Source organism: Pelophylax lessonae (genome assembly GCF_965119305.1).
Source record: "Pelophylax lessonae genome assembly, chromosome: 3".
Lineage (NCBI taxonomy): Eukaryota > Metazoa > Chordata > Amphibia > Anura > Ranidae > Pelophylax > Pelophylax lessonae.
This window is the reverse complement of record NC_138770.1, coordinates 659,393,340-659,419,561: the sequence shown is the minus strand read 5'-3', so window position 1 is coordinate 659,419,561 and position 26,222 is coordinate 659,393,340. Positions and strand designations below refer to the sequence as shown.

The 26,222-nt window shown below is 46.1% G+C and overlaps 1 protein-coding gene across 1 annotated transcript in view; it reads left to right on the top strand.

The window, feature by feature from the left end:
- Positions 1–25,646, top strand: part of NAPB (NSF attachment protein beta) — a 65,121-nt gene extending 39,475 nt beyond the window's left edge. Inside the window, exons 8-11 of the mRNA XM_082251246.1 lie at positions 11,418–11,522; positions 17,168–17,236; positions 17,370–17,420; positions 25,038–25,646. Coding sequence (XP_082107372.1) covers positions 11,418–11,522; positions 17,168–17,236; positions 17,370–17,420; positions 25,038–25,142 — 330 coding nt within the window. The 3' untranslated portion in view covers positions 25,143–25,646. The remainder of the gene's footprint in view (positions 1–11,417; positions 11,523–17,167; positions 17,237–17,369; positions 17,421–25,037) is intronic.
- The last annotated feature ends 576 nt before the right edge of the window (positions 25,647–26,222 follow it).

Below are 26,222 nucleotides of genomic sequence, written 5' to 3'. Positions count from 1 at the left end.
TGTAGATGTGGGCCATCCTTCTGGGCTCATAAGAAGTTTTTTCGTCCCTCGGCCCACTGACAAGGGATGAAGGCCTTTCAGGGCCTCTGGTGGATCCAAGCGAACTTGGTCTGGCAAGTCAAAAGCAGGCTTATCCAGACCAACGGAGAAGGCTCCTTAAGCATGAAGGTGCGCCCTCACCCATGTCAGGTGTGGGAGGTGGCGTCTTTGTTGGTTTCCGGACCCGTGGACTTTCCTAGTACAAGACAAGTGAGTCCGCTAAGTCATATGGTCTGGCTACAAGATTGATGGGGCACCTCGCCTGTCCCGGTCGCCTGTCCCCAGACCACTTACAGGGTCATGTTACTTCAAGGGGTGATTGTCCCGGTTCCAACATCGGAACGTTTTCAGGGTTTTTACTTTAAATCGGTTTACAGTTCCCAGGAAGGAAGGCAAGGTGCGTCCAATCCTGTAAAAGAGAGATTGGGACTTTAAATGAAAGGCTGGCAGGGAAATTGTAAACCACATTTCTCTTACGTCCTCCGACAGTCGCCGCCTCTTCATATTCGTCACATATGGGGTATTAGACTTTGCTCCGAAGGAGTAGCTAGGCAACAGAATATGTTAACAATAAAGCTTTAACATATCCCACCCTCAAGGGGTGGTCCCCTCAGTCAATACCCTCCTACTTCCTGCAACCATATCTCAGTTTTAATGTCTAGCTTGTCAGGAGTGGCTGGCTCTCTCTGTGCTGGGACTTTTTGTCCCAGACTCTTTCTTCTTTTTAATATTTTATTTGAGTTTTTTTCTCTACCTTTACTTAGCTGTTGTTTTTGTCAGCATTAGTTAGTTCTTCGGACGAAGAGGATCATGCGGACTGGGTCTCGGGCTGATCGCAGGTCGTGGGTCAGTGGCTTCCCAGTCTGCCATCGAGCGTTCAGCCAGGTAACGCTCCTGGCACGGTGAACGACCCATCCCTGTTCGGTGCAGGGATGTTTGGTGAGGTGGCTACCTCACCGGACGCTGTGCGGTTTCTTAACCGCCATTGTGTGCGTCTTGAATTGCGACTCTCCCTGCCTCATGTGCAGCGGCTTGTTCGCCTGTGCGGGTTCCCCACGCCATATGAGGTAAGTGTGTCTATGTGGGGACCTGTCTGTCTGGGTGGGGTCTCAGTCTGGGACTGTGTAACCTGCCTTTAAATCACACTGCTTGTCTCCCTATCTCTCGGCTGCATGCTGTGGGCTGCAAGGGGGGGGGGGGGAGCTGTATGACACTGTGTGTGTCAGGCTGGGCAGTGTGGGAAGCTGTGTGCTGTGGGGCATGTTTTTAATGGCATGTTGGGGCATATACAGCGATCGCTGCGGCGATCTAACATGTATCCATATAATGGGATGAAATTGTGTGTGTTTTTATGCACTGTGGAGCGGCGGTTTCGGCGCCAAACGACGCCATTTTACCGGCGCCCGCTCCGGCCGCATGGTTTACATGCACGGCGGCCATTTTCTTGTAGCCTCCATAGGCTTACATAGAGCGCCCTGGCTGCATCACTTCCTTTTTCCTGGAACACCGGTCGAGGCAGCAGCAGCAGCGGGGTCTCCTCAGGTTTTATCCTTCTATTCCTGTGGTCCATTGCCTGTATTCAGTCTGTATATTCCCTGTGGGGGTCTCATTGTGCCTGAGTGTGTGCGGTGGGCTGCGCTTACCGCGCTTGCTGAAAGGGGACAGTTAACCCTTGGTTGTCTGGCGTACAGGGGCAATGGATTCTCAGGAGGGCAAGTTTCCCACAGTATTGGTGGAAAGCCAGGGGACCGCTGTTTCCCCCCCAGGGGGGGATTTAGCCACTATTGTGGCTGGCCTTGCTGCCCAGGTGCAAATGCTGGTGGCTGCTCAATCTACTAAACGGCCCAGAGTTACTCTGTCCTCCGATTCTGAGGGTGAAGGTGATGGGGCTGTTCTGGCAGGGACCTCCCTATCGGGGTCCCGCTCCTCTCTTGCTCTAGTGGGGTCTGAGGTAGAGGCTGAGGTTGAGGGGGTTGATAATTCTCCCCCTGGCTCGCCTGAAGAGCTTGCAATCATGGATGAGTTGATTGCTTCCATTAAGCAGACGCTACGTTTGCAGGACGAAGTGTGTCCCCCCGCTGCCTTGGCGGCTTATGGGACGCAGAGAAAACGCAGGACGCCGCAGGTTTTTCCCTGCAATGCTGATTTTCAGCGCGCGGTAAAGGATCAATGGCGCGATCTGCGCAAACCTTTTGCGGTACCAAGTAAATTCAAGCTGCGTTATCCTTTCTCCCCTGCCACTGATGAACGGTGGTGTGTGCCTCCACCAGTGGATCATGCAATTGCGGTTTTGAACAAAGCCACTGCGATTCCTGCAGAGGGATCCCCTGTTTTCCGTGATGCCACGGATAGGAGACTGGAGTCTCTTGCCCGTCATACTTATTCTGTTACGGGTTCTATGCTTAAAGCTCTATTTGCTTCTCTCATGGCGGCCCAGGCGATCGCAAGTTGGACGCAGATGCTTAGGCGCGTCCTAGTGGCCGATTCGGCCTCGGCGGCGACCCTGGACATGGTGGATCAGATCCACCAGGGTGTCATGTATCTGTGCGATGCGGACCTGGACCTGATTCCGTTGGCTGCACGTGTGCACAGCGTGGCGGTGTTGTCTCGCCGCCTGGTTTGGTTGAAATGTTGGTCGGTGGACCAATCTTCACGTAAAACCTTAGCCAATCTGCCTTATGATGGGTCTCGCCTTTTTGGGGAGTCTCTGGATGTGTTGATTAAGGGGATCACCGGGGGTAAGAGCACTCTCTTGCCCCATTTCCCCAAGGCTAAGGGGGCTTCTGGGAAGAAGCATGCGAATTTTCGGCCCCCTCAGGGGTCCTTTCGTGCCTTTCGGCCGCACTACAAGGGCAAACCGTTCAAGGGCCAGGGCTCTCAGAAGAAACCCTGGTCTGGGAAACAGAAGTCCGGCCAATCCGGACCTGCGGCCCATAACAGTTCGGCCTGAAGGGGCGCCCTCACCCAGTTTTGGGGTGGGGGGACGCTTGCTCGGTTTTCTTCAGCCCTGGTTGGCCCGTGTGCGGGACAGATGGGTTCTGGAAATCGTTCGATCTGGTTACAAGATCGAGTTTCTCTCTCGGCCAGAGAGCAGATTTTTTCCCTCAAATCTACAACTGACCGCCCAGGGGACCTGGTCGGAGGGGGAGTCTTCCCTCCCGATCAACATTCTGGAACTGCGTGCGATAAGGCTCTGTCTTCATCGCTGGACGGACCGGCTGCAGGACTGCCCGGTTCGGGTGCAGACGGACAATGCCACGGCGGTGGCCTACATCAACCACCAAGGGGGCACCAGGAGTGCCCGAGCGGCTCGAGAAGTGGCCGGCATTCTGTCTTGGGCCGAGACTCATGTCCCGGCGATAACGGCGGTTCACATTCCGGGAGTGGAGAACTGGCAGGCGGACTATCTGAGTCGCCAGACCCTGGATCAGGGGGAATGGTCTCTCCATCCGACTGTCTTCCAGATGTTGTGCGCGAAGTGGGGTCTTCCAGATGTGGACCTGTTCGCGTCTCGCCTCAACTACAAGGTGAAGAGGTTCGTGGCAAGGACGCGCGACCCTCGGGCAGACGCGTCGGACGCGTTAGTGGCCCCGTGGCATCAGTACAGGCTGATGTACGCGTTTCCACCGATTCAGTTGCTGTCCCGGTTCCTTCGCAGGTTACACTCGGAACGCAGCACGGTGATTCTTGTGGCACCGGACTGGCCTCGCCGGTCCTGGTACGCAGACCTCGTCAATATGGCGGTCGACGCCCCCTGGCGTCTGCCTCTTCGGGACGATCTACTGTCTCAAGGACCGATTTACCATCCTGCTTTACAGTCGCTGGCTTTGACGGCCTGGCTGTTGAGACCGAGGTCCTGAAGGAGAAGGGTCTCTCTCCAGAGGTTGTTCATACCTTGATCAACGCGAGGAAGTCTTCCTCGGGAAAGGTTTATTACCGTACTTGGAAGGCCTATTTTGCCTGGTGTGAGTCCAGGGGGTTTTCCCCCCGCATGTACTCGGTTTCCCGTGTGCTGTCTTTCCTTCAGACGGGTGTCGATCAGCGTTTGGCGCTGGCTACGATAAAGGGTCAGGTGTCTGCGCTGGCCGTTCTGTTTCAACGTCCCGTGGCTTCCAACTCCTTGGTTGGCACTTTTATTCAGGGTGTGCGGCATCTGGTTCCTCCTAGGAGGGATCCTTTGCCCCCTTGGGACTTGAATCTAGTCCTATCTGTGTTACAACGTGCTCCTTTTGAACAGATCAGGGAGATCTCGTTGTCTATGTTGTCCAAAAAGGTCGCCTTTTTGGTGGCGATCACTTCGGCTCGCAGAGTGTCGGAACTGGCGGCTTTGTCCTGCAAGTCTCCGTACCTGGTTGTTCATTTGGATAAGGTGGTTTTGCGACCTAATCCTTCTTTTCTGCCGAAACGAGTTTCGGAATTCCATCTTAACGAGGATATTGTTTTGCCTTCGTTGTGCACGAAGCCTAAACATCCAAAGGAGGTGAGATTGCATTCTCTGGATGTTGTTCGGGCGATTAGGGTTTACCTTAAATCGACTGAGTCTTTTCGAAAGACGGACTCCTTGTTTGTTCTTCCAGAGGGTCCTCGGAAGGGCATGGCGGCTTCCGCCTCTACCATTGCCAAATGGATCAGGCAGACCATTGAACAGGCCTATGCCTTGCAGGGGAAGGTTCCCCCTGTGCCTGTGAAGGCGCACTCTACTAGATCTCTGAGTACGTCTTGGGCCTGTCGTCATGGGGCTTCTGTAGCCCAGGTGTGTAAGGCGGCGACTTGGTCGACCGTACACACTTTCACAAAATTCTACAAAGTAGATGTTCAGGCATCGGCGGATGCTTCCTTTGGCCGCAAGGTTCTTAGTGCGGCTGTTCCCTAGGGTCCCTTGTTGGGGACTCCTGGCTGTTGGGATAAGTTTTGTATCCCCCTGGTTTTTTGTCTTTTCCTGGGTTGTTGCTCCTGTTGAGCACTTATTTTTGCTGTTGCCCAGCTGGTTTCCTTCCTTTGGTAAGGTTCCTTTCTTTGATGTGGAGACTGCGTTGCCTTTCGGCGCGGATGCGTTTCCCACCCCTCATGTTTGCACTGCTTTGGGACGTCCCCATATGTGACGAATATGAAGAGGCGGCGACTGTCGGAGGACGTAAGAGAAAACGGAATTTTTGTAAAATCTTACCTGTAAAATTCCTTTCTCTGAGTCCTCCGACAGTCGCCGCCCCCGCCCCTCTTTTGGGGTTTGAATGTATACTCTACTGCTATTCCACTAAAACTGAGATATGGTTGCAGGAAGTAGGAGGGTATTGACTGAGGGGACCACCCCTTGAGGGTGGGATATGTTAAAGCTTTATTGTTAACATATTCTGTTGCCTAGCTACTCCTTCGGAGCAAAGTCTAATACCCCATATGTGACGAATATGAAGAGGCGGCGACTGTCGGAGGACTCAGAGAAAGGAATTTTACAGGTAAGATTTTACAAAAATTCCGTTTTATTAGTACATACAGATGTATACACATGGCAATGAAAAGGATATAATAAATATATTCATCGAGATAGTAAAAAAATTAGTAATAAGTAATCCCCAAAAACAATTGCAAAATAACCAGCATGGCTGATACACAAGTGTAATACAATGATGAACGGTATACATAATATGAAAGGAGTACAAATTCCAGATATAGGAGTAATTTAGTGTGTAATAAACATCATAGCCTCAACGCGTTTCGTGGACCCAAATCGCCACTTCATCAGGAGTAGATGTATGTTAAAATCTCTAAAAGAAAAATAGGGAATGTAGGCACAAAGAGGATACTTGCAAAAGAAGAGAGGGGAAATAAACCCTAAGAAAACTCCCAAACTTACTTGGCAGCTTACATATCAAGGCATAGAATCTGGAGAAGGCCCTAGGCGTCTCCCACGGGAGTTGAGGGCGCACAGGCAGGCGAGCAGGGTGAGACATGCCGCACACATAGAGTGTGGGCACAAGTCTGTAGGATAAAGAACCATGATTATTGCAGCCGTATACAGATGTCTGTAAAAAATTATATAAAACTGTGTATATATATATAGATAGATAGATAGATCTGAAAAAGGGGATATAATATATAATATTAGATAAGTGTATACGGATAAAAAAGTGCCATAGTGCTCATGAAAGAGCGTGGTGAAACGAATATAAGTAGAGATAGCGTGAAGTGGGATGAATAAGAAGTGTAACAACTGAAACAGTGCGTCCAATCCTGGACCTCAAGGCGCTGAACTGCTTTGTGCAGATGCAGAAGTTCAGAATAGAGTCCAGTCGCTTGGTGGTGGCATCCCTGCATCAGGGGGATATTCTTGCCTCTATCGACCTCAAGGATGCTTACCTTCACATTGCAATATGTGCCGGTCACCAGCGCTTTCTCTGCTTTGCCGTGGGAGCGGAGCATTATCAGTTTGTGGCGTTACCCTTTGGTCTCGCCTCTGCACCTCGGGTCTTCACCAAAGTGTTGGCCCTGGTGCTAGCATTGCTACACCAATGGGGGATCGTGGTACTGGGCTACTTGGATGACCTCCTTCTGTGAGCAGAGTCTCCTACTGCTCTGGTGGAAAACCTGGAAATCGCCATACAAACTGAGGGAGTTCAACTGGCTTCTGAATTTTCAGAAGTCTGCTCTAGTTCCATCCACAAGCTGGACTATCTAGGTCTGACTCTGGACTTGGCCTTAGCCAGAGTGCTCCTTCCTCTGGACTTACTCCAGAAACCGCAGGCTGCAATTCATCTCCTGCTGTCCAGCAGATTGTCATCCCTCCAGTCTTGCATGCAGGTGTTGGGCTTGATGGTGTCTACCTTCGAGGTGGTTCCGTTAGCATAGTTCCATACAAAGTCCCTGCCAGGGAGTTTCTGGCCAAATGGGACAAGAATCCGCAGTCTCTGGACAAACAGACCCAGTTGAGCCGGGTAACGAAAGAGTCCCTGATATGGTGGCTTCGTTCTTCGGCACTTCACCTGGGCAAATCCTTCCTCCCCTTGTATTCGACAGTGGTCACTACAGATGCCAGCCTGTCCGGCGGGGGTGGTGTCCTCGGCAAATATGCTGCCCAGGGAATCTGGACTCTGGAAGAGTTCAGACTACTGATCAATGCCTTGGAACTCCGAGTTATCAGACTGTGCCTGGAACATTGGACGGATCGTCTTTAGGGATGTCCAGTGCATATTTAATCTGACAATGCCATGGCCGTGGCTTATGTCAATCACCAGGGGGGCACAAGAAGTGTCCTGGTGGCTCTGGAGGTAGCCGGCTTTCTAAGGTGGGCAGAACGGTTTGTTCCAGCCCTCTCCGCTGTACACATTCCCAGGGTGGAAAACTGGAAGGTGGATTACCTCAATTGGCAGGCATTGGACCAAGGGGAGTGGTCCCTTCATCCGGAGGTGTTTCATCAGTTGTGTCTCCGGTGAGGCATCCCCGAGGTGTATCTGTTGGCTTCCTGGCTCAACAGAAAGGTGCAGAGGTTTGTGGCTCGGTCACGGGTTCCTCTGGCGGATGCCACAGATGCGCTGGTGGCCCCGTGGTGGTCAGTATCATCTGATTTACGCCTTCCCTGCTCTCAAGCTTCTGCCAAGACTTCTATGCAGGATCGAGGCAGAAGAGATTCCGGTCATCTTAGTGGCCCTGGACTGTCCTCGCCGTGCTTGGTACGCCGATCTGGTGCGGCTGGTCGCTAACATTCCTTGAAAGCTTCCTCTTAGGGAGGGTCTGCTTTCCCAAGAACCAATTGACTCACGACTGTAAAGCAGGATAGAAGGTGTTTCCAATGCGGTTAAAAGCTAGGAAACCTACTTCTAGGAAGATCTATTATCGTACGTGGAAGACGTACATTGTGTGGTGTGAGTCTCTTGGGGTTCATCCTCGCTCTTGTTTGGTGGCTCGGATCTTGACCTTCCTTCAATGGGGGGTTGAGCAGAAACTGGCCTTAGTGGTCTTATTTCAACGGCCCTTGGCCACATACTCCCTGGTGCATATGTTTCTTCAGGAAGCTAGGCACTTGATACTTCCAGTAGTCTCTGATTTTCTCTGATTTTTATTTGAATGAAGACATTGTCTTGTCTTCCCTGTGTCCCAGGCCAACACATCCGAAGGAAATTGCTTTGCATGCCTTGGATGTGGTTCAGGCAATTGGGGTGTACCTGGTAGCTACGGAGTCTTTTAGGAAGTCAGACTCACTATTTGTGCTCACGGATTGGCATTGGAAAGTGTTGTCTGCTTCCTCTGCGACCATTTCCAGATGGATCAGACAGTGGTTCAGGTCTATTCCATCCAAGGTCAGGTTCCTCCTTTCCCTGTCAAGATGCATTCTACTTGGGCACTCAGTGCCTCCTGGGCTTTCTGTTATTAGGCATTAGTGACGCATGTTTGCAAGGCGGCCTCCTGGTCATCGGTGCACACTTTCACAAAGTTCTATAAAGTGGATGTGTTGGTATCTGCGGATGCTTCCTTTGGTCGCAAGGTTTTTGAAGGCTGCTGTTTAGAGGATCTGGTCCTCTTTTTTTTCAGGTGAACTCCAGTTGTTTGGTTGAGCTCTGGTTTACCTGGTTGGCTATAGTTAGCCTTGGGAATTTCTTTTTTGCTGTTCCCACCTTTTCATGTTTAACACTGCTTTGGAATGTCCCAATGGTTATGAAGATCAGGAGCTGTGTCTGTCAATGAACGAAAGAAAATGGGATTTTTGACCACCGTAAAATCCATTTCTCTGTTCATTGACGGTCACAGCACCCACCCGTCTATGGAATTGTAATTCTTCTGACACTGCTTGTAACAAAATTGTGTACCTATAGCGGAGAGAGGGAGTATATACCCCCTGGGACTGCCCATAGGCGTAGCCAGATTTTTTTTTCTGCCTAGTGGCTTACTCCTGTAGGGAACAGTATAACCCAATAGTTAGGAAGATCAGGAGCTGTGTCCGTCCATGAACATCAGAGAAATGGATTTTACGGTAAGACAAAAATCCCATTATTCTGTGATGGTATTGAAACACATTGATTTTAAAAAATAATTTCAGCCTTTTGAACCTGATCGTATTGAAAAAGCTAAAGTGAACCAATGAGGGCAGATACATAGCAGATGCTATTAATAGCTTGCCTTAAAGGGACACTGTCACCTTCTCCATGCAGAGCAAAGTGACAATCTCCTGCAAAAGCCCTTTATAGTTGAAAGTGCTCTCCCTTTGCTTTTTTCTGTCGCAGCCTGTCAACCGTACCGGAGGCTTCTGGGTATAAGGTTGCTGTGACAGTTCTCAGGCCTAGCAGCCAATCACTAGACCCCAGCACTCTCATATGACGGAGGTAGTGACATCTCCCTTCTTCCCATGGTTGCCATTCATTTCTGGATTGCTGTGACAGGAGGGTCAAGGTAGTACAGGTTAGGGGAGTATACGAGGTATGGGCAGCGGTGCCCAATCTGCTATCACTTTGCCCTGCAATGGTGGGGCAAAAGCCTTTTTCTTTTAACTGCTTGAATCACAGGGCCGTTTTAGAACATTGCTGGGAACATGTTTGTTTTTTTTATTATTTTTTTTATTTTAACTTGCTTGGGGGGGGGGGGGGGATACCTGTCCAAAAACAGGTACGCACTCCAACTTCTGTGTAAGGGTGCCACGTCGACCTATGTCATTTGTGGCCCCCCTCCCCCGCTGCCTTCTTGGAGAGACACCTAGTTCCCAGAAAAGCTTAAAATTGGTTATCAGCCGACAAGACATAGATAATAGATATCCCTGCTGGAGGCTACCCATAGCTCCTCCAGCACATGCATAGAAATATAAGGGCCACCAGATAAAGTGAGTAATGGTAAAAAATACTGGGATCGCTCAAAGGACCGCAATGAATTCTGACTGCAGAGAATACTGCTTTCAGAATACAATGTCTTGGCAGAGGGAGTTAATTCCTCCATTCATCTCACTTGGGTGACTGGAAGAATCTGTTCCCTTTTTTTTTTTTTTTTTCCAGCCTGCTGGTTGAAAAAAAAAAAAAGATACTTTTATGGCCAGCTTTTACTGTATTGCAGGCTTCTTCAAAATGAGACGCTGTCTCGGTTAATTCACTAGTATGCTGTAGCCTTTGCTAACATTCCTTCTGCCTGCAGCATGCTGGAGATCTAAAGCTTTGCTCAACAATAGCGCACAGCTGTCCACACCTCCAGTGGTCCAGCACGCCCCCCTGCATGGTGCTCGCATTAACATCGCTGTTCAGGAAGCATGAACAGGGTGCAAATATCTTTCAGAAAAACAAGAAAAAGAAGTCGCATAGAAGGCTCAAACATGGGCATGCGGTGGATAAGATGGGTAAGTACTTTATTGAAGCATGATAAAATGGCAAAGGCAAAACATTAAGACAAATTACAAGATGCAAAAGGCACAAAGATACTGGATAAAATCAAGCAAAGAAGGGGTCCCGTCTCACAGAGGAGACGCAAGTCACACCCACAGGGAACGCTCCACCCACCACCCAATCCAAACACATGCCACAATGATGACCCACCAATCCCAGACTATTGGCCAGTAGTCTGGGATTGGTGGGTCATCATTGTGGCATGTGTTTGGATTGGGTGGTGGGTGGAGCGTTCCCTGTGGGTGTGACTTGCGTCTCCTCTGTGAGACGGGACCCCTTCTTTGCTTGATTTTATCCAGTATCTTTGTGCCTTTTGCATCTTGTAATTTGTCTTAATGTTTTGCCTTTGCCATTTTATCATGCTTCAATAAAGTACTTACGCATCTTATCCACCGCATGTCCATGTTTGAGCCTTCTATGCGACTTTTTTTCTTGTTTTTCATATTGTTTGGTTGCAAGGCTCACCGGTCACATACCGTGTGGTATCCGGATGGTGAATTAAGTATTGAGTGTCACACACTCACGCCCTAGGCATTCTGCAGGTGTTTGAGTGTCTTCCTGGTGGTCTACTCCCCTTCCCCCTATATTTCCCCCCTTTTTTTTTTCATTGCAAATATCTTTGTCTATAAGCAGAGGGAATCTGAAATACATCTATCTTAAAGGGGCTCTTTTCATTGTATTAGAATACTGAATTGGGTTTTATTCTCGCAGTATTTCAATATACCTTTTTTTTTTTTTCTTTTAATGTTTAGAACTTCCAGAACACTTTAAATTTCTGCGATTAAAAAAAAAAAATAAGGCCAGAAAAATACACTGATTCTTTTTTTAGAACATTGGAAATACTGTAAGCTGAGATCTTAGAAAATAAAGATATAAAATATAGAATGTGCTTTTAAACGTTTTGTAAGTGAAAAGACTGGTTAATGTGTTCGTTACTGAAAGGACATCAGTTTTGTTACTGCTCCCTAATCTTTATTTCTACATGTGGGTGGTCTCTTTATAAATCCACACTCTAATCTCTTCTAGGTTGGTACAAGCACAATGGATAATCCTCTGCTGAAGTATAGCGCAAAAGAATATTTCTTCAAAGCTGCTCTCTGCCACTTCATTGTGGATGAATTGAATGCCAAGGTAAAGTGTACTATATGTTCTGTGTGCAAGTGTAAGCTTTTGCTAACGATTGCAGAGGTCATTATCTGTAAAAGGAGGTCCATCTACAGGTCGCCACATGCAATTCATCTTTCAGTTCTGTTTGGCCTGCCATTTTTACCCCCCCCCCCTTTTAATAAAATGTATATAAACCCAAAGGCTTCTTCACATCAGTGGAATGCTTGCGACCCTCTGAAAAGCAATCTGCGGGGGCGTGCTTTTCAGAGGTTTATATAGCAGTTTTAGTCAGCCCCTGGCTTCTTGTATATCTTGGGTACTAAAGTGAAAATATATCAGCGCATACACCTCCACTAAAGACAAAAGCAGCTGACACTCAGTTAATCTAAATAACCAAAAAAACAATGATAGGAAATTAGTGCAGTGCTAAAACTAAAATTAATCAATTGAAAAGGAAATATAGTCCATGAAAAGGAGGAAGGGCCCTGTGTGGATAAAGATGCACTCAGAGCCAATGCTGTGGTCTTGAAACTACAAATCCACCACCAGATAGAATGGCCTCTCACCTCAAAGCACTGACCACAAAGGGTCAAAACACCAGGACAGATTCCACTTGCAACTGAACACTGATGATAACACCTTTGGCAGAATAGATGGGATGATCCCAGTTGCTCCAAATACCTCGAGGGGATACCGATTAGACAATCCAAAAGCTTGCTCTCTTAGTGGTGTGACTCAAAGAAAGGCAAGGGATTGCACATAGTGAAGTATGTCTAACACATTTATTAATTAAAACATAAGAAAGCCTCTTACTTAATAACGGCATACAGCAGGTACATCACATCCTCTCTTGCTGAATGTAACAGTCTTACACTTCCTCGAGCGGCTCTGTGAGACAGTGGGTGATTTCACGGCTCCTCCCTTCCGCACGCGTGACGTCCCATAAGGGAAGGGACTTCCTCAGCGGCTATATCTTGGGTACTCCCAACAATGGGGTCTCTCTATTCTTGTAGGAGTGAGCCAGGCAGCCTTTGCAAGAGTGCATGAATGTAAACTGGAAATGCCTGCAAGTAACCTGAAGGAAATCGGCTGTTCTGAGATGTAACAATGAAAAAAAGCTGACAATAGTATTTTTTCTAAGGATTCGTTCATACCAGAACACGGTGCAGGAAACCCGCGTTAATGCACATTTCCTGCACCACTTTCAAAACGCAGTGTGGGTGTGATTATATTCCTAATGACACCCCAAATGCATATTGTAAATGCAGTGCCTTTGCCTGCACCAGATTACATGGTACTGCAGTACTATGGGATTTGGTGCAGTGCATTTTTGAAAAGTAGTGCATGCCCTACTTTTTGTGTGATTTTTAGCACATTCAAATGAATGGGCCTGTAGATCGCATCGCATTGAATCTCGCAGAAACCACAGATTGAGGTTTAAACTGGCCCTTAAGAAAAACTGAAAACAATTGTTTTCTAAAAGTAAAATGCATGGAAATCGTGAATAGTACTTTAGCAAACTTAATGTCATCCACTTATGGTTTACATCTACTTTAATAGTTCAAAATAGGGCCTAGCAAGCCTAATGTCATCCACTTATGGTTTACATCTATTTAAATAGTTCAAATTAGGGGCTAGACTATCTCGAAATTGCTTATAAAAAGCTGTAGAGAATCCTTCCGGCCCGGCCTTTTTCCTGAGGGGAGTTTTTTTAATGTCAGAAGGATTTCTTTGGTAGGGGAGGGTTCATCTAAGGCTTCCATGTCTATTGATCAGTGCTTGGTAGGGCAGTTTGGAAAATATATATTGAGACGATAGGGTTTGTTCCAGTGAGTAAGAGGGGACCGCAAGAGGGTTCGGGATATTGTTCAGGGGGGAGGAGTAGTCATGAAACGCTGAAGCAATCACGTCTTGAGGATTGTAACATACCCTGTTTATAACAACATATCTTAGTGATGTACGCCCTCCCTTGTTTCAAAGTTAGTCTGGTTGAAGAAAGACAAGTCCATCTAGTTCACCCAATAAAAAAGGGGTGTGGGGGGGGAATCGTACAATCCTATAACCACAGTTGATCCAGAGGAAGGCAAAAACCACAGCAAAGCATGAACCAGCTTGCTTTAGTTGGGGGGGAAAAAACTCCTTCCTGATCCCCCGATAGGCAATCGGATATTGCCTGGATCAACTTTACCTATAAATATTAGTATCCAGTTATATTATGTACATTTAGGAAAGAATCAGGTCTTTTTTTTTTTTTAAAGCAAGCAACTGAGCTGGTCAGAACCAGCTCTTGAGGGAGTCTTTTCCATATTTTCACAGCTTCTACTGTAAAGAAACCTTTCCATATTTGGATTTTAAATCTGTTTTCCTCCAGAGTTCCCCCTTGTCCTCTGATGACCTTTAAAGCACATAACTCAACACCAAGTTCACTATATGAACCCCTTATGTATTTATATGATGATCTAATCTCCTCTTAAGAAAGAATAAATTCAGTTTCTCAAATCTTTCCTCATAGCTGAGGTTTGTTACCAACCTCCTACATGGTCTGATGAATACTCTTTATGGCGGAAATAGACCTGAGCAAGCAGTTGGCGAAGGTCTTTGCGTTTTTACTTCCAGCTACTTAAATAGTTACATTCTTCCTAAAATTTTTCTTTCCCAATTTTGTTGGAGGCCGATTCTGGTGTGACAGGCTTCCCGCTCTACTCTTTATAGTTGTTCACTTTTCTACTGTCTGACCTCATCCTAGTTACACGTGCTGCCTCCCAGTTGTTTAAGCTCCAGTTGTAGCATCAACAGAACAATCTCTGATAAAGGTGTCCATTTAGAGAAAACATTGGGAATTTTTTTTTTTTTTTTTTTTTGCCAATGCACCTCTGTTTACACCTTTGGGCTGGGTCAACACCAACATTATCGCAGCACGTGAAAATGCATGTGCTCAACTATGCACAGCAACCTGCTACTGGGCATGGTGGTGAGCTGCCTTTCAGAAAAAAGTTCATGCACCTTTTTTAGGTATAGTCTGCCTTGACACAAGACACATTAGTGTGCTCTGTGTAAATGCACCACAGACGTGTGAAGAAAAATAGCCCCTGTGGTGCACTTTTTCTGCTTGTAATATTTAGTTTACTAATTGTAAGCTAGAGCACTCCATGTGATAAATGTTTAAACCCATAACAGAAATGGTTTGGTTCTGATAACTTTCCAGGTACCTACAAAGAACAGTGTAAAGTTTTGTTCTCTAGGACTGATATTTTTTGTTGCAATGTGTGTCATTGCTTTCTGTTTATGTATGTATGTATGTATGTATGTATGTATGTATATTGATCTGTTTTTTGCTGAGTCACTGGCTATGGCAGGATAGGCCAACTCGCTCAGTTAGTATTTAGGGAGCCAATAGGCTGGGCAAAACTAAGATGTACAGTCAGGTCCATAAATAGTGGGACATCGACACAATTCTAATGTTTTTGGCTCTATACACCACCACAATGGATTTAAAATGAAACCAACAAGATATGCTTTAACTGCAGACTTTTAGCTTTAATTTGAGGATATTTACGTCCAAATCAGGTGAACGTGTAGGAATTACAACAGTTTGTATATGTGCCTCCCACTTTTTAAGGGAATAAAAGTAATGTGACAGATTACCAATCATAAATCAAACTTTCAATTTTTAATACAGTACTGGGTTTCAAATCCTTGGCAGTCAATTACAGCCTGAAGTCTGGAACGCATAGACATCACCAGACGCTGGGTTTCATCCCTGGTGATGCTCTGCCAGGCCTCTACTGCAACTGTCTTCAGTTCCTGCTTGTTCTTGGGGCATTTTCCCTTCAGTTTTGTCTTCAGCAAGTGAAATCCATGCTCAATCAGATTCAGGTCAGGTGATTGACTTGGCCATTGCATAACATTCCACTTCTTTCCCTTAAACTCTTTGGTTGCTTTCGCAGTATGCTTCGGGTCATTGTCCATCTGCACTGTGAAGCGCTGTCCAATGAGTTCTGAAGTATTTGGCTGAATATGAGCAGATAATATTGCCCGAAACACTTCAGAATTCATCCTGCTGCTTTTGTCAGCAGTCACATCATCAATAAATACAAGAGAACCAGTTCCATTGGCAGCCATACATGCCCACGCCATGACACTACCACCACCATGCTTCACTGATGAGGTGGTATGCTTTGGATCATGAGCACTTCCTTTCCTTCTCCATACTCTTCTCTTCCCATCACTCTGGTACAGGATGAGCTTGGTCTCCTCTGTCCATAGGATGTTGTTCCAGAACTGTGAAGGCTTTTTTAGATGTTGTTTGGCAAACTCTAATCTGACCTTCCTGTTTTTGAGGCTCACCAATGGTTTACATCTTGTGGTGAAGTCTTCTCTTGATTGTTGACTTCGACACTCATACACCTACCTCCTGGAGAGCATCATCCACCACAGTTGTTTTCTGTGGTATTCTGGGTCTTTTGGTGTTGCTGAGCTCACCGATCTGTTCTTTCTTTTTAACCTCCCTGGCGGTATGATTATGTCAGGAATTGTGTACCAAAAGCGGTACAATTTTTTGATATTTATAATTTATAATATATATATTATAAAATATAAATATATTAAATATAAATATTATATTAATAAAAAAAAATATATATATATATATATATATATATATATATATATATATATATATATATATATATATATATATATATATATATATATATATATATATATATATTACTTTTTATAATATTTAATATTTTTCTGATACTAAGGTGATACAGTGTAATCCTCTAAATACACTGTATCACCTCCTTTTTATGTGTTTGTTTTGTGCAACATTTGAATTTCTCTCCCAGTTCCGCTCCCATGCACCATTGCTGCTGCAGGGAACGGAACCAGGAAGTCATCAGAGCGACGGACAGCGCGGCAGGGATCTCGGCGGCGATGACCGCAATGGGAGATCATCGCTGGATCGCCAGGAGAAGGTAAGGAACCCCGCTGCAGGCTCTGCACATCTACCCCGAGCGTGACTCAGGGATACCGATCCTAGCATGAAAGTCACGCTCGGGGTTACCGCTAAGGGAGTTAAGGATGTTCCAGTTGATCTGGCCACACCTAATGTTTTTGCTATATCCCTGATGGGTTTGTTTTTTCAGCCTAATGATGGCTTGCTTCACTGATAGTGACAGCTCTTTGGATCTCATATTGAGAGTTGACAGCAACAGATTCCAAATGCAAATAGCACACTTGAAATGAACTCTGGACCTTTTTATCTGCTCCTTGTAAATGCGATAATGAGGGAATAACACACACCTGGCCATGGAATAGCTGAGCAGCCAATTGTCTTATTACTTTTGGTCCCTTTAAAAAGTGGGAGGCACATATACAAACTGTTGTAATTCATACACCTTTCACCTGATTTGGATGTAAATACCCTCAAATTAAAGCTGGAAGTCTGCAGTTAAATCACATCTTGTTTGTTTCAATTCAAATCCATTGTGGTGGTGTATAGAGCCAAAAAGGTTAGAATTGTGTCAATGTCCCAATATTTATGGACCTGACTGTACGTTTCCCCTCCTTCCCCACCCCCCCCCCCCCCCCATTCCCCATGGTGTTTTTACTACTTATCCTCTGGGTACAAGGGATGTTCACTCCTCTTCTGTCTTATTTTTCAGCTTGCTGTGGAAAAATATGAAGAAATGTTTCCTGCATTTTCAGACTCCAGAGAGTGCAAACTGTTAAAGGTTAGTGTCACATGTAGGTTGTGTTTTTGTGTCAAGAACAAAGATTGCTGTATTGGTGTAGAAGATATTTGCTCTGGATTATAGGTAGGGTTACTGGGACATTTAAATGTCGTCTTTTATTTTTCTCCCTCAGAAACTTCTTGAAGCTCATGAAGAACAAAATTTGGATGCATACACTGAAGCTGTAAGTCATCCTCTAATACTTTTAAAGGCTTTTCTATTTGTGTATGTTTAAAAATAAATAAAAATAAAGTGTGTGTAATATATATATATATATATATATATATATGTGTGTGTGTGTGTGTGTGTGTGTGTGTGTGTGTATAATTTTTCACTCTTTGTTATATTGCAGCCATTTGCTAAAATCATTTAGGTTCATTCTTCTTCCTCATGAATGTACACATAGCACCCCATACTGACAGAAAAACACAGAATTGTTGACATTGTTTCAGATTTATTAAAAAAGAAAAACTGAAATATCACATGGTCCTAAGTATTCAGACCCCTTTGCTCAGTATTTAGTAGAAGCCCCCTTTTGATCTAATACAGCCAGGAGTCTTTTTGGGAAAGATGCAACAAGTCTTTCACACCTGGATTTGGGGATCCTCTGCCATTCCTCCTTGCAGATCCTCTCCAGTTCTGTCAGGTTGGATGGTAAACGTTGGTGGACAGCCATTTTTAGGTCTCTCCAGAGATGCTCAATTGGGTTTAAGTCAGGGCTCTGGCTTGGCCATTCAAGAACAGTCACGGAGTTGTTGTGAAGCCACTCCTTCGTTATTTTAGCTGTGTTCTTAGGGTCATTGTCTTGTTGGAAGGTAAACCTTCGGCCCAGTCTGAGGTCCAGAGCACTCTGGAGAAGGTTTTTGTCCAGGATATCCCTGTACTTGGCCGCATTCATCTTTCCCTCGATTGCAACCAGTCGTCCTGTCCCTGCAGCTGAAAAACACCCCCACAGCATGATGCTGCCACCACCATGCTTCACTGTTGGGACTGTATTGTACAGGTGATGAGCAGTGCCTGGTTTTCTCCACACATACCGCTTAGAATTAAGGCCAAAAAGTTCTATTTTGGTCTCATCAGACCAGAGAATCTTATTTCTCACCATCTTGGAGTCCTTCAGGTGTTTTTTAGCAAACTCCATGCGGGCTTTCATGTGTCTTACACTGAGGAGAGGCTTCCGTCGGGCCACTCTGCCATAAAGCCCCGACTGGTGGAGGGCTGCAGTGATGGTTGACTTTCTACAACTTTCTCCCATCTCCTGACTGCATCTCTGGAGCTCAGCCACAGTGATCTTTGGGTTCTTCTTTACCTCTCTCACCAAGGCTCTTCTCCCCCGATAGCTCAGTTTGGCCGGATGGCCAGCTCTAGGAAGGGCTCTGGTCGTCCCAAACGTCTTCCATTTGAGGATTATGGAGGCCACTGTGCTCTTAGGAACCTTAAGTGCAGCAGAAATCTTTTTGTAACCTTGGCCAGATCTGTGCCTTGCCACAATTCTGTCTCTGAGCTCTTCAGGCAGTTCCTTTGACCTCATGATTCTCATTTGCTCTGACATGCATTGTGATCTGGAAGGTCTTATATAGACAGGTGTGTGGCTTTCCTAATCAAGTCCAATCAGTATAATCAAACACAGCTGGACTCAAATGAAGGTGTAGAACCATCTCAAGGATGATCAGAAGAAATGGAAAGCACCTGAGTTAAATATATGAGTGTCACAGCAAAGGGTCTGAATACTTAGGACCATGTGATATTTCAGTTTTTGTTTTTTAATAAATCTGCAACAATGTCAACAATTCTGTGTTTTTCTGTCAGTATGGGGTGCTATGTGTACATTCATGAGGAAGAAGAATGAACTTAAATGATTTTAGCAAATGGCTGCAATATAACAAAGAGTGAAAAATTTAAGGGGGTCTGAATACTTTCCGTACCCACTGTATATATGTGTGTGTGTGTGTGTGTGTGTGTGTGTGTGTATGTATGTATGTATGTATGTGTGTGTGTATATATATATATATATATATATATATATATATATATATATATATATATATATATATATATATATATATATATATATATATATATATATATATATATATATGTATATATATTCTCCAAATCTGGTTTAGAGGCACTCCCAGCTCTTGCAGAGGAGGAAGATCAAAAACAGCAGTGTTTTTATTAACGTTTTGATGTAGCTCAATCCATCTTTCTCAAGACTATCTTAAGATTGACTGAGCTTCGCACATGTCCATGCACTCCCAGGGAGGAGATCAGCATGGTAAGTGTTACAACTGGTAGAAATACAAGAGGAGGGGAGAGAGACCGATAGACAACTGCAGTGTGTGGGAGGGAAAGCAGGGACTGCAGCATGTACACTCATCAGCGCTTTGTTTTTAAAATGGGGACCTACAGCAGCAGTCTGCGGACAAGACTGCTGTTTGACCTCTGGAAATATTTCTGCGATATAGCCTGTCCTTTTTTTGTGCTCATCAAAATGGATTGTCGGCACAGGTCAGTATTGATCCGCACTGTGGCCTGACCTACAGAGATTGTGAGTGTCCTAATTGCCTGACTTGCTTTTAGTTGATATCTTCTAAAAAAAAAAAAAAAAACAAATTGGATGCTTAAAGGGTAATAAGCAGTGTCATGCGGTATCATTCATGAGGCACGGGTCTCAAAACTTTCTAAACAAAGGGCCAGTTTACTGTTCTTCAGACTTTAGAAGGGTCGGACTGTGGCCAGGGGTTGTTGAAAATGTCCTGGCATCAGTGGGAGCTACCAATGTCCTATTTTTGGTATTCGAGAAAGTATCCCATTGTTGGTGTCAGTGGAAGGAATAGTGTTCCATTGTTGGTGTCAGTGGGAGGACCAGTGTTCCATTGTTGGTGTCAGTGGGAGGACTAGTGTTCCATAGTTGGTGTAAGTGGGAGGACTAGTATCCCATTCTTGGTGTCAGTGGGAGGAATAGTATCCCATTGTGGTGTCGGTGGGAGGACTAGTGTTCCATTGTTGGGGTCAGTGGGAGGACCAGTGTCCCATTGTTGGGGTCAGTGGGAGGACCAGTGTCCCATTGTTTGGGTCAGTGGGAGGACCAGTGTCCCATTGTTGGGGTCAGTGGGAGGACCAGTGTCCCATTGTTGGGGTCATTGGGAGGACCAGTGTCCCATTGTTGGTGTCAGTGGGAGGACCAGTGTCCCATTGTTGGTGTCAGTGGGAGGACCAGTGTCCCATTGTTGGTGTCAGTGGGAGGACCAGTGTCCCATTGTTGGGGTCAGTGGGAGGACCAGTGTCCCATTGTTGGGGGTCAGTGGGAGGACCAGTGTCCCATTGTTGGGGTCAGTAGGATGAATAGTTCGCCAAGGGCTGGATAAAGGCAAGCAAAGGGCTGCAGTTTGGAGACCACTTCTCCTAGCAGAATGTTGAGGTTCTCCAATGAAAACATTCAGCTCTACCAGCACACTTTACTGCTTTGGTTGTGCCCTGATGGTTTTGAATAGGCATGAGCTTGAGTTTATTCAGAACCAATGTTTGCCCCAACCTGGAAGGAAGCTGTCAGTGCAGGGCCAGTCAGCTGCAGTCAGAGCATTCCCAGCCCTGCAGCTGCACACAGAAAAATGTGTGGGGATGCGTGTGACATCATTAACCTAATACTGTAGCCATGTAGCTCTGTTAGATTAAATGTCAAAAGCATCCCCAGTCCTTTGTGTACATGCAGCTGACGGGGACATCATCCCTGCAGTTGGAAGGGATGCTCGTGACATAAGTGTCCACAGAGCTATAGTAAATCTGTCATTGACCTAATATGGCCATGTGACCATATTAGGATAATGTCATGTACATCCCCACCCCTTTGTGTACATGCAGCTGCGGACTGAAGATGGCCCTGGCCACAGCAGATTTGCCTGGCACTTATGTCCCTCCGGGTTGAGCCAAAAATGGATTCGGGCCAAACCAAAGCTCATCCCTAATCTTTAGTATGAGATGGCGGGTATCTTTTAAGCAATTCCTGTACATTGATATGCATTCAAATTAGTTGGACAACAATCAGGCAGTTTATGGGGCAGGAAACAAAAGACATTGTTGGGAATCCAAGCAAGCAAAAAATCTAAGTGGAATAATTTTGGCTGATGGTCCATTTTTATGATTGCAGAGGTAAGCACAGCTCATGGTTATAGGGTATGTTCATATCTCTAGAGAAAACCGAATCTTGAAGAGAATAGGATTGTTTATTTAAATCTAGCAGCCATCCTGTAAGTAAATCTAGCCATGCACTGTTATAGTTTCAGCTGATCCAGAGGAATCGCCTGAAATTCTAACAGTGAGGGGTCCCGCTGGCCCCACAAAAGTTGATAACTCAATGGAATTATGTCGAGGGAGCCAGGCTGAAAATTGTCAGCTGTACAGTGCCTGTAGCCAATCAGATGCAGGCACTGTTTGGGTATTCTGACAGCCAGTGCTCATGGTTGTCAGAATACAATAGCCCGGCAGGGAAAATTTATCCACCTAGGCCAGATGTTCTTAACCTGTGACCCGTGCCCTCGTGCTCTGGGATGATGGGTCGGCAAGCTCCATCGCGGGTTGCCGACCCACCATCCCAGAGCATCAGCGTGGATGGAGCCTGGCTACAGAGGGAGCAGGAGTCGGCGCTACAGAGGAAGCATCAGCTTATGTCCCAAGCGAAGTGCATTCAGTATACCTCTGCCTGGGACAGGAACCTTTCTAAAAGCCTAGCAATGCCAGCAGAAGCTGAAAGACAAAGTCAGTGTATAAAATATCACATCGTTTTGCAATGGGCACATTAGCACTTTAAAAAAAAAAAAAAAAAAAAAAGGGTTATTGGTCTGCTTTTCACACTGATCTACAGCGCAACTGCTGCTTTCGTGCGGAAAGACTTTTATGATATTCTGTGGGTTTGGTGCACTTTCTGAAAATGTACCACACCCGCATAATCTAATATTGGGTAAACATCCAACAGGGATTGGTCCCATGGAAAATGATGATCCTGAATGCTGTTAAAATTTTCATTATGCTATTTAAAATAAAATAAAAACATTTGAAATTCTGAACCATTTTATTTCATTGTGGCCTGCGACCTGTTACCAAACCAGTTAAATGCCTTTGCTCATCAAAATTTTGAGCACCCCTCAAAATATGCATATACTTGCCTATTCTGAAGTCACTCCGGTCCAGGGGCAGACTGGCAATTTTCGGTCCAGGGTGAAAGTACAAACCAGAGACCCATGGTAAAGGATCTCAGCCCCCTCCCACTATCCCAATCCTCCTCCTGACTCCCATTATAGGCTGAAACCCTGCTCCAGATACTCTCTGAACCGGAGTTCCTGACCTGGCCAGCAGGGGGAGGTTGGGGGGAGCTAGGACAGTTTGGTTGGGGCTGGCTGGAGCAGAAGAGTCTCCAGTGGGGTATGGAACAGCCCTCTGCTCAGACAGTTTACACCAGGGGTAATTAATTAGAATTCAAGGAGGTCCGGTCGCTAAAATTTTCTTTGGGCCGAGGTCCGAATCTGAAGTCTGTGCTATGACTGATGGGCAAAACAAAACGTGTCCATCAGCGTTGCTCTTAACATAAAATATGCCTATTTGAGTGCCCCTTAACATAAAATGTGTCCATCAGCGTGACCCTTAGCATAAAATTTGCCCATCAGCGTGACCCTTAACATAAAATAAGGGGCACGCTGATGGGCACATTTTATGTTAGGGGGCACTCTGATGGGCACATTTTATGTTAGGGGGCACGCTGATGGGCACATTTTATGTTAGGGTGCATGCTGATGGGCACATTTTGTAAGGGGGCACACTGATGGGCAAAACAAAACGTGTCCATTAGTGTTGCTCTTAACATAAAATATGCCCATTAGAGTGCCCCCTAGCATAAAATTTGCCCATCGGCGTGACCCTTAGCATAAAATTTGCCCATCAGCGTGCCCCCTAGCATAAAATGTGCCCATCGGCGTGACCCTTAGCATAAAATTTGCCCATCAGCATGCCCCCAGCATAAAATGTGCCCATCGGCGTGACCCTTAGCATAAAATTTGCCCATCAGCGTGACCCTTAACATAAAATAAGGGGAACGCTGATTGTCACATTTTATGTTAGGGGGCACTCTGATGGCCACATTTTATGTTAGGGGGCACTTTGATGGGCACATTTTATGTTAGGGGGCATTCTGATGGGCACATTTTATGTTAGGGGGCACTTTGATGGGCACATTTTATGTTAGGGGGCATTCTAATGGGACCATTTTATGTTAAGGGGCACGCTGATGGGCAAAACAAAACGTGTCTATCAGTGTTGCTCTTAACATTAAATATGCCCATTAGAGTGTCCCTTAACATAAAATATGCCCATTAGAGTGCCCTTTAACATAAAATATGCCCATTAGAGTGCCCCTTAACATAAAATGTGCCCATCAGCGTGACCCTTAACATAAAATAAGGCGCAAGCTGATGGGTACATTTTATCTTAGGGGGCACTCTTAATAGGCATATTTTATTTTATGGGGCACTCTAATGGACACAAATGTGTGCCCCTTAACAAAATATGCCCATCAGTCTGTATTTTATAAAACTGTGCCCCACATACCTTTGGGAGCGAAAAATGTGGGAGCCAGGAGCAGCGAACATCAGGGGGGCAGGGCGTGCATGTGATGTCCCGCGGCTAGGCTGAGTGTGAGAGTCAGGAGCCGCAGTTAGGAGCAGGGGGGCGGGGCACGCACGTGACGTCACGCCCCAACTCGCGGCTGGCTGGGAGGGAGCCGAAGAAAGAAGCAGGGGGCGGGGCGCACACACGGAATGTCACTGGTTGCTGGGACACCCGCGGTCCCAGCAAACCAATGATTACTTACGGTGGCGGCCTGACGGGTCCGGGCGGAAGCCTCGTGCGGGCCGCTCCTGGACCGCGGGCCGCCATTTAGTGACGGCTGGTTTACACCATCCATGCTGGGGGGGCTGTGCTTTGTTCTTGTCTTCATCCCACACTCATTGGGTCAGCGGCAGGGACTTTTTACTTCTCTTCACCAGGAATCCTTTAGGTCATGTCTGTGGCAGAAGCAATGCAGCCTTTTTATGGGGCATCAGAGCAGCCCAGGGGGCACTTGCCCCCCTCCCCCTGGCCCAGTCCTCCCCTGCTCCGGTCACATGATCTCTCAAGCAGCAGCTTCAGTGTAGAGGAAAGATCGCTGACAATGGCTGCAGAGCCTGGACGGTGACATCACCCATAGGCTTACTATGGGGCATCCATCCTCAGGTGTCCCTCTACACTGAAGCTGGTACTGGGACCAGAGTGCCCTCCAGAAGGGTCCTGGGACCAGAGTGCCCTCCAGAAGGGTCCTGGGACCAGAGTGCCCTCCAGAAGGGTCCTGGGACCAGAGTGCCCTCCAGAAGGGTCCTGGGACCAGAGTGCCCTCCAGAAGGGTCCTGGGACCAGAGTGCCCTCCAGAAGGGTCCTGGGACCAGAGTGCCCTCCAGAAGGGTCCTGGGACCAGAGTGCCCTCCAGAAGGGTCCTGGGACCAGAGTGCCCTCCAGAAGGGTCCTGGGACCAGAGTGCCCTCCAGAAGGGTCCTGGGACCAGAGTGCCCTCCGAAGAGGTAAGTGTAGACCTCTTTCATTTTACAGGGTAGATAGAATAGTCTCAGAATTGGGGGTGGGGGTAGATGCAAGTTAGGTTTTGACTTGCCTTCCACTTTGAGGCAAACTTGCTTCTGCTAGGAGAGAGATGGTGGGAGTAAATATCTGCCATTATGGCTTAGAAAATAAACGTGTTCTTTCTCCATCTTAACTTCAGGTGAAGGAATTTGATTCAGTTTCTCGTTTGGATCAGTGGCTGACCACCATGTTACTTCGGATCAAGAAATCAATTCAAGGAGATGGAGACGGTGACCTTAAATGAGGTGCAGATGTGCCGCCAATACACAACTGATCCCTGTTTTATTTCTTGTTTTTCAAAATTATGTATTTTATTTTTTTACCTTTTTTTTTTTTTCTGTGCCAGTAAAGTCTGTAATACATCACTATTTGGATGGCTGCATGTCCTCTCCATGAATCAGTAGTACAGGGAATAAGTGACTTCCTAAATAATGCAAAGCATTTTCAGCAGGCAGTGACAGTTCCTTTTTATGTGATCGGACACCGACTGTGTGTGAGCAGATGTAGCTCCTCTCTAGGACATCAGCTGCTGGAACACACAGCATGGGCAGTCATTTGGCGGCTAAACCAAATTTCCTGAGCATGTCTGTATGCTAAGAAGCCGTGTGTTTGTGAATTTTATATCGGGCCTTGTGATTAATAACCATCGCATACAATACAATTGAACCTGCAAGCCAGTATGTGTATTAGTGAAGATCCAGCCGAAAAGCCCGTACCACTGCTATTACAATATTATTCAGAAAAATGTCTTTTTGACTTACAGTAAATTCCATTTCTCTGATGTTCATTGACGGACACAGCACCCACCCCTCTGTGGATTTGTAATTCTTCTGACACTGCTTGTAACAAAACGGAGTACCTGTAGCAGAGAGGTAGTATACCCCCTGGGACTGCCCATAGGTGTAGCCAGAATTTTTTTAGTGTCGTACTCCTGTAGGGGGCAGTTTAACCCAATGGTTAAGAAGATCAGAAGCTGTGTCCGTCAATGAACATCAGAGAAATTGATTTTATTGGAAATCAAAAATCCCATTTTTTTTTTTTTCTTTTTTGTTCCACTTTATTCTGTGACCTGATTTTTCATGCTTTCTGGATAAGCTCACCTACTGCCATACCTTTGTCCAATATGAATACCTTGACTGACCTTTTTTTAGGCAGTCTCATTGGACAGTGGATGTCAGTAGGTGGAGCTTAGCAATGGCATCAGAAAAAGTCAGACCTTTAGTAACAAAGTGAAGCTAAATCGGAGAGGGGATAAAGAAGAGGCTATTTGTATTAATAACGTTTATTACCTAGAAAACCTTCCCTATTGGCCTCTCTGATTATT